This window comes from Aptenodytes patagonicus, chromosome Z (assembly GCF_965638725.1).
Source record: "Aptenodytes patagonicus chromosome Z, bAptPat1.pri.cur, whole genome shotgun sequence".
Classification (NCBI taxonomy): domain Eukaryota; kingdom Metazoa; phylum Chordata; class Aves; order Sphenisciformes; family Spheniscidae; genus Aptenodytes; species Aptenodytes patagonicus.
This window is the reverse complement of record NC_134982.1, coordinates 68696083-68710761: the sequence shown is the minus strand read 5'-3', so window position 1 is coordinate 68710761 and position 14679 is coordinate 68696083. Positions and strand designations below refer to the sequence as shown.

General features: G+C 39.8%; 2 protein-coding genes across 6 annotated transcripts in view; both read left to right on the top strand.

Annotated features, from left to right (window-relative positions):
- SNX2 (sorting nexin 2) overlaps positions 1-4639 on the top strand; it is a 36993-nt gene extending 32354 nt beyond the window's left edge. For 2 of the 4 annotated variants that reach the window (XM_076361683.1, XM_076361682.1), the window contains exons 12-15: positions 569-712; positions 3416-3496; positions 3604-3675; positions 4481-4639. In XM_076361683.1, coding sequence (XP_076217798.1) covers positions 569-712; positions 3416-3496; positions 3604-3675; positions 4481-4531 — 348 coding nt within the window. In that variant the 3' untranslated portion in view covers positions 4532-4639. The remainder of the gene's footprint in view (positions 1-568; positions 713-3415; positions 3497-3603; positions 3676-4480) is intronic. The other 2 variants (XM_076361684.1, XM_076361685.1) reach the window with 2 other exon arrangements.
- Positions 4640-12388: 7749 nt separating this feature from the next.
- The window catches only part of SNX24 (sorting nexin 24), a 96019-nt gene continuing 93728 nt past the window's right edge, over positions 12389-14679 (top strand). For both annotated transcript variants that reach the window (XM_076361877.1, XM_076361876.1), the window contains exon 1: positions 12389-12523. In XM_076361877.1, the coding sequence (XP_076217992.1) occupies positions 12464-12523 (60 nt within the window). In that variant the 5' untranslated portion in view covers positions 12389-12463. The remainder of the gene's footprint in view (positions 12524-14679) is intronic.

Sequence of the window (14679 nt, the reverse complement as noted above, 5' to 3'; positions counted from 1 at the left end):
TGTAAGTCATGCTGCACAGCGTAATTAGGTTTTGATATGGGAAGGGGTGTCTACAAATTTTATCCAGAAGTATCTTTGAACTTGCCAGGTTCTTGAAGGTTGCCAGGTTGTTGGGAGTATGTATTTTTCTTTTTCTTTTCTTTTTTTTTTAATATGTATACTTCAGTTCTGCTACCTTAGTCCATTGCTAACAAAAATGTATTGCTGAAGATGCATGTAATCCATATGCATGAAATGTTCGCTAGAATCTGCATTTAGAGAAGTATTTGCATAATAGAGCACTTTGTAATGGTTGTTTTGGTAGTGTTTTGATGGAATGAGGAACATAAAATAGTTTGGGGCACTAAGGTGTCTGCTCTGAAAAGGCTTCTTGAATACCCTGTTAATTGTGGAAGGTATTGAGCTGGCAAGCATGCTGTCAAATGAAATGCAAGAAGACATGTGGTAGACGCAGTGAGGTTTCTTTGAGTATACGTGTTCCAGTTTTATCCAGAATTACCTTTTCCTACTAGGAATTTAGATAGCTCTAACAATTCCAGTTGTTTAATAAATTTGTCTGTCCTTACAGGGTGTGTTTGATCATCGAATGAAATGCTGGCAGAAGTGGCAAGATGCTCAGGTCACTTTACAAAAAAAACGTGAAGCTGAAGCAAAGCTCCAACTTGCCAACAAACCTGATAAATTGCAGCAAGCTAAAGATGAGATAAAAGAGGTAATGTTATCAAACATTATTTTGGAGGTCAGACTTTCTGCATTAACTCATTCATTCTGCATTAATGCACTACTTTATACCATTTTTATTTACAAATCACTTACTCATTTGCTGTTTTCCATATTTACTGAAATTGTTAAAAGGAATTTATTTAAAATATTAAATGTGCACAATTGTTACTCATTTAAGATCTGTAAGGCAGTTAATACAGTCTATACAGAGTCTGGGAGATGGGAGGAGGGGAACAGGGACAAGTTAAATAATGCTTTTAATTGTTAACGGATCGCTTGGATAGGCAGAGGAGCATCTCTTGGCTTCTAAAGCTAAAATCCAGCTAAGACAACTAATGGAGAACTGTTCCCATGTTTTGCTTAATTATGCAGCATATCTACCCATATATATATATATGTATGTATATATGGTGTAATTTCAGTAAAAATAAATCTAACATGTTGAAGTGTCATAATTTATACACTTTTTCTATCATGCTTCACTAAGGAAATTGAAGAGGTAGGACAACTTAATTATTTAACGTTAATGCATTCTAATTATGCACCAGTATTCTCCCATTAAATAATGGGAGAACATCATTGGAGATTTCAAGCTCTCTTACGCAGTTACTTTGTTTTGGCTTCCTCATTGGTCACTAACCACATGCTGCTTTGTTCTTTCTGCCCTTCAATATATTTTGCATATGGTGTTGAAGTTACTCATGAACTCGGCTTTCTTTTTCTTAAAAAAGGCCTTGTTTACTGGGAAAACTTAGTGACACTCTTGTATGACCACATTCTTGCTGGTTGCCTCTCTTGATGTCACCCATCCATCCACAATACAAGTGAGCTGGAACTCCTTTTCGAAAATCCTTCCTGAGTATTGGAAGTAGTAAAAGAATTAATTATGTTGTTCCTGAAGGATTTATTTTTCCTACTTTATTGGATGATTAGAGAAGGTTGTTAGTAAAACCACAACTTGAATGCGCTGATCGAAAGTTATTGCTGCCATTGAAACATGTTCAGAGTTGCTGAATACTGTAATAGTAGTCCTTCCGGCAGAGAAATTGCAAAGTGGAAGCCTACACAGCTTGAGCTTCATCCATGACTCAGTTGCTTTTTGCAGATAGAAGGCCAAAGAACAGTCCTAGAAATACCTTACTGAATAAGGAGAAATTTCACCTTGTCAGAAACTGTAAGATGGCAGGCTATTATCCAGTGATAATTCATAAAGGACCTGGCATTTGGGCATGATGAAACTGGGATGTTGGATCCATTAGGCCTGTAGAGGCTTTCACTGAAGTCTCAGGCACCTCTAGTTGCTGTGGTAGGAAGGCACAGGCAGTCTTAATTTGCCTTTTCCTTGGCTGAGTTTTGTATTGTTTCAGTTACTAGATAACTCTTCAGGCTGTTCTTCTGTGAAGGACATCCTATTATGACTTATTGCATAGCTTCATAATGTATATCTGAAAAGGCAATAAGGGGACTCTGAATAAATATAAACTAAAAATATAAATACATAGATATTTATTGGAACATAGATGATGTTCCAATAGTATCATATCACATCTCATATCACAATAGTAACTTGACACTGCATCACAAAATGCTTTTGTGAATAAATAGCACTACTGGATTGCTAACAGGAATAGGCTATATTGAAGTATGTAGTTTCCCTGCTGCCTTTTTCTGAGGAAGATAAGTGTTGCTGGATATATTGGCTCCCATGAATCAGTAAGTTGAGAGGAACAGATACAGTTGCATTTTAAATATGTTAGCCTGCATGTGTCTGAAGTGTGAGGCTGATAGCTTTTTTTCACAGTATATCTACATACCTAGCTTAAATTTAACAACATAATCTGTGTGTAAAAGCAATTATAAGGTAATGTAGATGATGATGATGATCTCTTTTTGTGTAGCTAAATGTCTTTTCCCATAAACTAAGGAGAAACATAACTTAGTGTCATGTATTGTTACATGAATGCCACACTCCCAATATGGCAAAACCCCACAAGCAACATCACTTCCTCTGAATTTTCCTTTTGTGCTCTTCTTACCTGCAATAACTTTTCTACTCCTGCTTTCTATGAAAACAGTTCCCACTGAACAAGAAAGCATGTGCTTTGGCTTGCCTAAGCAACATACGTTTTGACTGGAAAGCCAATAAACACATCCTCAATAGCTTGTCACCTGCAACAGAAATATGATAATCATATACTTGACCACAGACAGAGATGAAGATTTAATCATCTCTTCTGGGATTAGGAAAGTACAGGGAACAAACTTTTAAGACTCCTCCACACTTGATTGGACAGTTATCCACAGAAAGCTTACAGGTTTAGATTCCTGTTGTAGCAGTGTTTGGAAACGGAATAGCAGGTAAAGCTTTAGAGATCCTTTTTCTTTTCTAAAAAGTCTTTAAAAAAAGTTATTGAGTGTTCCTTAATAGCAATATTAAGATATTTTTAGATTTCATCTACAGATAGCATTACCTTAGAGATACCATTGTTTTAACTGATCTGATGTCATCCTATTATACAAACTGTTACTTTGAAATTTTTATTGTAAGACTTTCCCTTAAGTATGCCAAAAAACCAAATAGGTCCTTTCCAGCTCTTGAGTGACTATCAGTAATATACTAAAAAAAGTTCAGATACTGATAGACTGAATGGACAACACAAAGTCTTATCTCTGCATGTCTTTCCTTTGCCAGTGGGAGACTAAAGTTCAGCAAGGGGAAAAAGATTTTGAACAGATCTCCAAAACCATTCGCAAGGAAGTGGGAAGATTTGAGGCACGTATAATTTTGTCCAAGTAAATGACAGTTTTACTTTAGATAACATTGACGTTCCAAGTAAAATTGGTTAAGAGGTTAATATGCCATAATTTATTTATTAACAGAAGGAACGAGTGAAAGACTTTAAAACTGTTATTATCAAGTACTTAGAGTCGTTAGTGCAAACGCAACAGCAGGTAAGATAAAATTTAAGTTTTTGTACAAGTTAATATTTAATACGTTCCATATTAGGTTAGTTAAAAAAAGACAGGCTTTAAGTATAGCAGTTTCTAAAACATAAAGAACTTACTTCTAGTCTGTACTGTATTGGAGAACAACATAGTGATTGCAGTTTCCCAGCTATTGCTGTGTTCCCTTGCACAGCTCTAATTCAGGGAAGCAAGGGAGAAGCTCCCTTAGGGATATGGGCGAGTGGAGGGTTTTGTCTTCTCCTTCTGAAACTGACGTAATACTTTCACTTATAGATTGGAGTAAATTGTAATGAATATGTACTTAGACTTACTGAAGAGACTTGAATACTTCAATGTTTATTGCTTTTTTTACAAAGTATAAAATATTACTGAATATTGTAAAGCAGTAAAACAGTTTCCAGTGACTCAGAAGTAGACCTTCCCAAAAGAGTGTCTGGGGTATTTCCCTTTTTCATTCCGGGAATATAACCCTCCGGCTTTGTTCAATTAAAAAAAAGAAAAGTGGTACCCTTAGAGGTAAGAATAGCAAACTGAGCTTGCAAACAAATTCTGTATAACTGTATTCTATAGCATTGTGTTCAATGTGTGGTAACAACTGTTGCTATGAGCAGATTTGTGTATTTATTGCTTGTATTTTTTCTTGCATTATGTAATAATGTGAATGGATAATATGAAGCACCTATGTTCTTACTTTGTCCAGTGGAGACAATTTTACCACAAGAGGAGGAAGGTATATGTGTCTTCTTTTCCAACATGTAGTGCTTAATAGTGTTTTTCCTTTCTCTTCAAGCTAATAAAATACTGGGAGGCATTCCTACCTGAAGCCAAAGCCATCGCCTAAAAGAAGAATATTCCAAATGAGGAGACACTCTGGATGCTTGTCCTGGATAAACCTAAATTCCACAGTGAAATCACTTTAAATCATCCAAATAAACCACTATATATTTTATGAATTAACATGTGGCTTTTTTTATATACTACAGCATTTTATTAACAAGCTGCATGTCCTGACCCTCTTTGAAGTGGACTGTGGCATGATGTTCTGCAACACATTGCTGAATTGAACACTAATGTGTCTTAATACTTGCACTAAAACGTGCACTGCAAGGCCAGAAAGCTGATATTTTTGTTCTTTACAATACAATGTTCTGTAGTACGTTTACCTGATCTTTATGAAACAAATTTAATTGCATCGATTAATGTTCACTTAAACATTCCTGTACAAAATCATGTTTTTGTGATTACAATAATAAAGGGATGTACCTTGTGAAACATTAAACACTCTGGTTTTGTGTCTGTAGATATTTACCGGTGTTCTTAGAAGTAGCATTTAGAACAAATTGAGATTGTATCAAAGGCAGAATCAACATTTAGTAAAGAATGCTGGAGATCATATTAAAGATCCGCAAACAAGTATTTGTGATAAACTATTCTGTTTTTTACTTATGAATCTCTTCATTACAGATACTCTTTTCAGCTGAAGTTATCACTGCCTCGGTAAACTGTAATGCGTTAATACTTATAGGGTCAAAAGGCTGATACTTGGGCAACAGACAGGCATAAACTGAAATCTCTTTGAAGTGTTTTAGAAAGCTTCTGAAGGGTTAAGATGACCTGCATGGTCAAATACTGATGTCCTACTGGACTGATAAATTTCACCAGTTATCTTCAGTGGTCTTAGGGTACAAAAAGAAAAAAATCTTGCAATAATTCTGGTAATCAGGGAGGAAGAAAAGTAGGTAATTCAGCTGAGTGCAAACTAGTTGTAAGGGCTCGCATTCTACTTGGATTTTCTTGAGTAGAAAATACATTTGCAGGGACCAGTTAGATCTTCTATAAGAAATCAGAGCAGCTGAACATTTTTCTGAAATACACAGTATTAACATAGGACGTACTGCTTTGTCATTTTAATGACGTACTGAACTTGTCAATGGCATGCATTAATATTAATGGAAGGTATTAACAAATTTTAGACAAATGTTAATATAAAATAAGAGAAGCTGTTGCTTTCAGCTAATCGTAAGACTGCAGGATAAGCCCATGAATTTATATTGTTTGTGGTCAAGCATAAAGAAACACCCAATACTATTTCTGAACGGAATGGAGACCTAAATTCAGCTGGAAGATCATACACACAATTTATGCAACGAAATTAGTGTAAACTTTCCAGATTAGTGTCTCCTATTGTTTCTGTACAGAGTTCTGTTGACTCAGTATTTCTAGGAATTCTCAAGGAAACTAGTACAGAAACTGTTATTTTAAAAAAACATTTATCAAGCCTTTATCAAGCATCTTTTTAAATGGTGAAATGCTAAAACCTTAAGCTTGTAATACCTTGTGCATCAGTGTTTGTTAAGTCATTTAGCTTTTTGAAAAGCTCAAGTATGGAACAGGTTTATGATGAAGAAATTGATCTAGGCATAACACTCTACTCAGTGTTATGATATACTTAACTTTGGCTTGCTTGGTGCTAATCACAGTTGACCAACAGCTCAACATTAAACTTCAGATTTGTTCCAGTGATAGTGAAAGTGGGTACTTCCAGAATTAAAGGCTCAATTTCAACATGCAGAGCTCAAAATGGGTAAACATACACTTTCATGATCTTTTTTCTTAAAGTGTTTTATCCAACTTTCTTAGCTCTTGATCTTTTTTCTTTTTTTTTTTTTTTTTTTTTTTTGCTTCTATCGGGATTAGAATTATGGATCAGATTTCTTCTCTCTGTGATGAGAATGAAAAATAGCTTTCACATTAGTCTCCTAGCAGGGATTAGTGTGACTTTCTTTGTCTATACTAGACAACTGAAAACAAAAACAAAAGTGAGTTGTGTAGGTTTTTTTTTCCTTAAAACCAGAAGCCTGTTGGAGAACAAAAGGATAATAGCATTTCTAGAGTTTAGTGTCACAAAGGGTTGCTAATACAAAAAGTTTGTGGTCTTTTTTTGCATCACAAGGTTAATTTGAACAGAAGACCCAGATCAGCTGTCACATTTGGCTAGCATAAAACTCTTGCTGTTTCAAGAATCTGTTAATTTCTTTTGTGTGTATTCCCCTACGTTATGAAGATCGAAGGTTTGCTTAATCATCTTTCCTAGTACAATTAACATCCGTATTAGCAGGTGTTTCTCAAACCAAGTGAATGGAGATGTTGCTGAACTATTTTCTCTGTGGAGCTCACTACAGGATCTTGTACTAAATTTAAGTGTTGTTTCCCTGAAACTCCAAGCCAGCGTACCACTGAAGAATCACTAGCATGAACAAAACGAATGTTTGCAAAAAGGTGAACTAAATTCGGAATGCTGTATAACAGACAAGGTGCTACTGAAGTCTAGTTTATTTTAACCTAAAAAGTAAACTCTGTAGATGTTTACAACAATTTTAAATCATCCCCATTCTTGTATCCATCATGTCCATGGTGCTTTTTGAATTAAAAATATATGACGTGATGTGGCTTAAATTGAAGACATTGTTACCTCTTACTGTAGCCTGAACATCAGTTTAAGAAAGTCTCTGATTCTTTAGTCACTGCCCCTTTTAAAAAGGAATATTCTGCTTCCCTATCAATTATTCCTTCTTTTACCTCTCCTAAGTTATTTCTCTCTGAAGGCCTCATATGGGAGTTTGTGTTTCAGCATCTCTAGAGTTCATGCCCCAAATATGTCAGTTTCTTTCAAATTCTGGTGGAGATGAGCTGCTGGCTAGTATATCCTGTGCATTTAAGTGAACAGCCAATATCCACTAAAATTATGTGTACAGTGAAATGATTGCCTTAAAGAAAACCAAAAAAACCAATTTTTTTTTCTGTCCTTCCACTTTAGAGTAGAACAGGCTGTGTAATAATTTGAATCTCTGACAAAATATAAGTTCATTACAACCATGTGAGAAAAAAAAGTTCAATATTAAAACATGTAAGGAGCTGAAGTTTCAGGTTGTTCAAAATGTTATCTGTTATCTGCTAAAGGGATTCATCCTTTTTTTTTTTAATTCTTGTATTCCATAGTTGAATGGGGGGTGAGCTTCCTAATAAGTAAAATAACTTTTGACTTCACTGCTAAAACACTACTTTTTTTTTTTCTTCCGGATCAGTGAGGAAATGACCAACATAGGGAAGGGATGTAAAATAATCCAAATCTGTTTTCTGTCATTAAGAAAATCTGTCATTAAGAAGGAGGGTCTCAGAAGAGTATGCAAGGCAGCTTAGGCAGAATCCTTCTAGCAGGATATTTGTATGAAAACTAAAATAAAAGGAATAGGCAGTGAAAATGGAAGGGTGAGAAAAGACTTGAGATAAACCATGTATCTGTGGCTTAGAGAGATCAAGAAGAGAAGAGCACAAGGAAGGCAGGTAGCACAAATTATGAGAAAGGAAATGCTTTAGCTTAGCTTCACATCTGACGTGGAACTTCCAGGGGAGGTCTCAGCAGGGTGGAGGAGCACTGCACCGTATGAAAACCTGCAGTTATCTTATGTCGTACTAATACATTGGCTCCCCCCCCCCGCTTGCCCCACTCACCCATGTGCACACACACTTGAGCTGTTCTGAAAACTACCTACTTACCAGCTCCAACTATTGTGGCTGTTAGGAGAAGTACTGAGGTTTTTATTTGATTCTGTGAACTCATGTAGAAAACTGCTGACCTTTTCGGAGTTACGATTCTCCCTGTCTTCTTTCCAAGTGGTCTTGTTTGTACTCACCGGCTAATGAAAGTGCTTTGTGATGTTTTAGAAACAACTACACCACTTTAAAAAAAAAAATGCAGCTAAACCTTTAGAGGAGTGAGGAAGATGAGAACTCCTTAAAAAGCAAATGCTGTTTTACTCGAAGTTTTATCAAGTATGTTGAATTTTGCTACTATTTACTTAGAAGACCAGTATCTGTAGGAGTACAGTGAGGTACAAGTTTACTTAAAACCAGTCTTTCTGGTAGCAACTGAAAAATTGGCAAACTGAGGTTGTGATCTAATTAAGGACTGTCTCTTTTTTTAATCTGGCCTCTTGTTTTGATGTGTACTTTACTTATCACTTTGATTAGAATTTTTATATGCATTTATTTGCCTACTTCTATTCTGGAAACTAGCCATTCAGGAAGTCCTTGAATCATGAGGATTAGTGGAAACTGATCTTTCAGAGTTGCCTATGTTCATTCCTTTTTCTCTCCCATGCATCATTCTAGCATGATGAATGCTGAATCCCCCCATAGGAGGAATTGCACAGTGACAACTTTGGGGGGAAAAAAAAAAACATCAGAAGTGGCCAACAAAGGGGGGGTTTTGTTTTATTTTCAAAAATATATTTCATTTTTAGATAGTATGAAAGTTTGATTGTGAAAATGCCACATTCTTACTCAATTATTTGTGTGGCATACTCCACCGATTGGACCCGATTCTAAACAGTGATGATGCATAGCTTCTGTAATCATAGAAGGTTAAGCTAGAGTCTAATGACAGGTAACAGTTAAAACTGGAGTATATTTATTCATTTATTTTACATTCTGGATCAAGTTAACTTAAGAATATAACCCAAGATACTTGTAACAAAAACCAGCATTGAAGACCAACACCTACAGTTCCTAGAGGACCTTTTGGGGCCTGCTCAACAGATGAAATTGAAGGCAGCTATGTATTTGTTACCGGTAGAGCTCAACCCTTTCACAGTTTTGCTTTTAGGATTACTAAAATTATTTTCATACATGTTACACTGGTTCAAATCAAGCTACATTTAAAATATATTCTCCTTGCTTTGTTATTTGTGGGAATCATTGTATCATTTCTACAATTAGCTTTCAAAAACAAGAATCCTGGATGGTTTTCGATGCACATTGATAGCATTTTATGAATTAATGTTTCTTAAATTTTTGTTCCTCAATGTATGAGACAGAAAGACAATCCTTGGCCAGTCAGCCATGTGGAGAAATCCTATTTTTTTCTTTAGATGTAACTTTAAAGATTAGCCAACTAATGATGATATATTGTGCAAATTAAGTATTTAACATTCCAAAACATATTGACGTATTTGAATTCAGCTCACCATGTAATCTTCTTTGTTCCTCTTGGCTGATGCACAGTCAAAAGCTCCATTATGTACTATTGAATTTGAAAACAGATTAATGTCTCAAACTTTTCTTTGTTAATAAGTTATATGATATTAGGGAGGAAACTAGCTTTTTGAAATAATTGGTTATTAGATTGCAAACAACCACAAATAGTGCCTGTCACGTCCCACCTACGAGAAGGGGAGAGTGACAAAGGTCCACAAATCCCCTCGGTGTGGATTAAGGTGAGATAACACTCAAGGTCCAAACACGAACATCAACTTTAATGGAATGAACACTCTATAAGCATCAACCCTCTGTGTACCAATGTCACATAAGCTAAGCGGCTTTATGAGAAGTTGAGGTAGGCCTTGTGTTAGCAGAGAACGAGAAGGGGGCGGGGTGGAGAAAGAGAGAGCTGGGAAGCAAGAGAGAGAGAGATATCACTGATCCATGGTCGGACCTGCCAACGGGGGGCGTCGGTGCGGAGAGCACCCCAAGGAGGCTCGTGTGTGCCCCTATTTATTGGCCCCAGTACAAGGTTTCTGGAATCTTCTCTCACCCCAGCTTCAGGAGTGGTTGAGACATCAGTCAGTCAAGGAGAGTGACACTGGGCCCCTCCCCGTGGCTGGTTTCTGGAGCTTTCCCTGGGGGCACTGTCTATGCTCACAGCACAGTCACTTGGGCCTCGTCCCTTACAGTGCCCCTATGAAATTCTTCTACTAGCTTCTCATCAGCATAAATGCATTATGGCATAAATGGTGTCATTAGAATTGTCCACCCGTTTTGTATTAGGGGAAGAACAGAAACTAAGTTTAAAGACTAGAGTCTTAACCAATGACAGCATGATAATTATTCTCTAGCGTGCCCACATTTACCAGACTGATTACACTATTATTATATGGCCTGCCTTTCCTTGGGATGATTATAATGTATTTATCAGAGTATGCTTCAAGGGAAAATGGGATTCCTTATTCATTCCCTTTAGGCATCACTGTGTTCCAAGGAAATGGTCCCTACAGCGAGAGCACACAGGGACTGGAAACCTGTTTGCTCTTGTCACCTCTACCACAGAGCCGCACTGGGACTGTCCTGCTGGTCATCAGCAGTTGAGGACACTGGCACAGGAGCAGCATTGTGCAGAAACGAATGCCCGAGGACTATCTTGCTTTGATTTCAGGTCATTTTTTATTATGTATGGTTGCTACTTTGCTTTAGTTTAGCAAAGTGAACTAGTGTTAGTTTGCTTTCGGCCTCTTGGTTTTAGTCAAAAGCCTTCTGTTGAATTCTTCAGGTCACAGGTCTTTGCTTAGAGCAAAACATAATTAAATTTAGCTAGCAGTAAAACAAAGAAAAATGGAGGGGAAAAGAGCTTGTAACATTTTGTCCCCTGATGTTACTAGTCTAGAAGGAAGCAAGTTAGTTTTCAGAAGACGTTTCAAAAAGCTGATCTTAGAAGCACTGAGATAGCATAACCACAGAGGTCAGATAAAAGTAATCATTTGTTTTCTGTCCTTTTTTGAGATGTTTTTATACTTGACTCTGCTTATGCAAAATCAAACCCTGCATACGCATGAATTTATAACAGTAGCTACTCTTTAAAAGATCAGTGACAGATGGTGAAGTTGCACATCTTAACCATTTAGCCTCGGAGACTCTCCAGCATTCATAAAACCTTGAGGTGAGTTTTAAGCTACTGCCATCTAATACAGCTGTGGTTTGTTGTCATTTTGCAGTGCTTCCAAATGGTTTGAAGCTTGGGGTTAGCAAATTTGTGTGAAGGTGGGAGCATTACCCTGTGCGACGGCATTGCCTACCAAATGCATCTAGTATTACACCTGTTTCTGCCTCTATTACTTCTTAAGTCATCAACACAGCTGCTTATTTTGGGGAGTAAGAAGTTTTAATTTCCCCAGTGACTAGAAATCATCTGTGCTTCTCCAAAATGGTTTGGTTTGCTCCGCTAAGTAACAAAGTAAAAGGCAGCTTCTCGGGAACAGCCACAATACAGGCAACTTTCCTCACTGCTGACTTTTTTCCTCCTGAATTTCATGTATCGATTCACAACTGGCATCATGAAAGGTACTATACTTTGACAGCTATGGGGAGTTTGTTGACCTAGCAGGCATAGGAAGTGGTTTGAGCTGTGGTCTGAATTTAGGACTGGATAAATTCTTCCCTTTGGAAGTTAATCTCTTTTCTCCCCGTTTTTCTATGCTCCAAAGCAACACTGCTGCCCTGGCATATTAAAGTAGGTGCTCTCTAACTTCGTTTTTAAAAATACGGTGTTTTCAGAGGAACCTGCGCTCTTCTTACCTCACCCCCCACCCCGCAGAGCTGGGTACCGTGACAGCGGCACAGCAGCTCTGCTGGCCGGCGGGCAGCCCTGTACCTACCTCGGGGAAAGGCTTCGCCCCGCCGGCACCGTTTCCTCGCACGCCTTTACAGCGGGTTTCCCCCCGCGCCCCGAGCACGCCCTCCCGGCCCCGGCCCGGCCGCCTTTGGCCGCCCGGGAGGCGAGGCCCCGCCGACCCGCGCCCTCGGCCGCGGTGGGGGGGTGGGGGGGGAGGGGCCGCAGCGGCCGAAGCCCAACGGCCGGGCCGCGCGCCCCGCCCCGCCCCGCCCCGCCCGGTGTCACGTGCGCGGCGTCACGTGCCGCGTGCAGATGGCTGCGGCGGCGCCGCTCGCCGGGAGCCCGCGGCCCTGAGGGGGAGCCGGCGCCCCCGGCAGGGCCCGGCCCGCCATGGAGGTGTACATCCCCTCCTTCCGCTACGAGGAGAGCGAGCTGGAGCGGGGCTACACGGTGAGGGGCGGCGGGGCGGGAGACCCCCGCGCCTCGGGGGGGCGATGTGGCGGCGGCGAGCGGGGGCCGCGCCGGGGGCCAGGCCGCCGTGCAGGTGCCGGCCTGAGGGGCCCGCGGGGTGGGGCGGGGCTGCCGTGCCTTGCCCTGACCCCCTCGGCGCAGGGGTGGCCGGGGTGGCCTCGGCCCGTCGGGCGTCTCCTGCCCCACGCGAGCTTCGTGCTGTGGAGCGGTGGCGACAGCAGCTAATGCAGCGTGGCCAGCCCGTGGGGAGAGGTAGTGCTTCCTTGCCGCTCGGCCCGGCTGAGAGAGGCACATCGGGGCGCTGGGTCCAGGTCGGGGCTCCCCATTGCAGAGGTTGGAGCGAGTCCAGTGCAGGGCCAAACATGATGAAGGGACTGGGGCATCTCTTGCATGAGGAAAAGCTAAGAGAGCTGAGACTGCTCAGCCCAGAGAAGAGAAGGCTCAGTGGATCTCCTTGCTGTGTACAAATAGTCTGAAGGGAGGGAATGAGGAGGAGGGAGCCAGGCGCTCAGTGGTGCCCAGTGACAGGACAAGTGGCAATGGGCACACATCAAAATACAGAGAATACCATTTAAACATAAGACAAAACCGTTTTGTTACCATGAGGGTGGTCTAGCACTGGTACCGGTTGCCCAGAGAGCTGTCAAGTCTCCATCCTTGGAGGTTCTCAAAACCTGACTGGATGTGGTCCTGGGCGGCCTGCTCTAGCTGACGCTGCTTGAGCAGAGGAGTTAGTCTACACAATTTGCAGAGGTCATTTTCAATCTTGATGGTTTTCTTATCCCATGGAGCTGTTGCGCTGTAATGCTTTTCCACGTGTTGTTGGGTGGACACAGGGGGTGCTCTGGACCAAAGCCCAAGGCATTTGACTGAAGGTGGATATTCAAAGCTAGCTTCTTTTATCAAATGTATTCATTTGGTAGTTCTGAGCTGTTATGAAATACCAGGAAAAAAATATAATCCTGTAGAATTGCCAGAAGATTGATCCATGTAGGCATAGTTGCATGAAGCAAGTGCATTTCTCTCTTGCATCTGCCTGATACTAATGCTGTCCTCAGTACTGGCAAGTGTTTACAAGCCTTGTAAACCACTTTAGATGCGTTAATGTGGAAGTGTAACTGTATTAATATTTCTGCCTCTTAGTTGAACTTAAATGCAAATGGTCCCCTACAACATGTCTGCATGATTTTGGGGAACGAAACTGGCTTTAAAACATTCCAGTTGATTGTGGTTACAATAGCACAGACTGATCCCAACATGTCCCAGTGGGCCAGTTTAGTTGAAGTGACAGAGTGATTTCTAAGATGTGCATATCACACAAATAGGATTTTTCACAGCAATATATATTTTTAGTATTTGCTTTTAGTGTGGTTTTTATTTCTTTAATAGTAATTCTGTCAGTGAATCCTACTATCGAGAGGATTTGGTTTTTTGAATTTTATAAATGTTAAGCTGTGTAAGCTTCAAAGAAATCAGAAATGAAACTGTATCTTTCTAGAAGTCTTTCAAGAAAATGATCTTGAAAGTGAAAATGTTTTATTATTTCAGCACTGTTGATTATTACAGCACTGTTCCTCTCAGGTCACTGGTCATGAATCAAACTCATGCGTCTGAAACTTGCTGTAGCTCAATAGAGTTTGGTAGCTGTTCCTGTGTGATTGCCTCGTCAGTCAGATGAGGGGGGTTCTTTACCACATCCCATACAAAAATTATCATACTTTACGCTATCAGATGTATCAGTTCATCAGGTCAATCCCTGACCATGAAACTGTACTAGAAGTCATAGCTAAAGTTCCTCTGGGTCAGGCATGCTTGTGGGAGAGGATATGGAAGTCTGTTCTGATAATAACATGGTGTATTTCCTTTATGTTTTAAAGAGCTTATGGACTATGCATGAGCAAGGCTTATTCTAATGTAATTGTCAATTTGTTACTTTGCTAAATAATTTGCATAGGTATTGTTCCAAGCATAGAAATTCATGGCCGATGCAAATGAGTACACTATAAGCCCTCCCTCCAGCAAAACTGAGGTTAATGAGAGCTTACCATTGCTCTGTGCTAGCTAGGAAGATACTATGTAGGCAAGGATATTTACCTAAGAAAAAACAGTAACATAAGGATTATTTTGCATTGAGC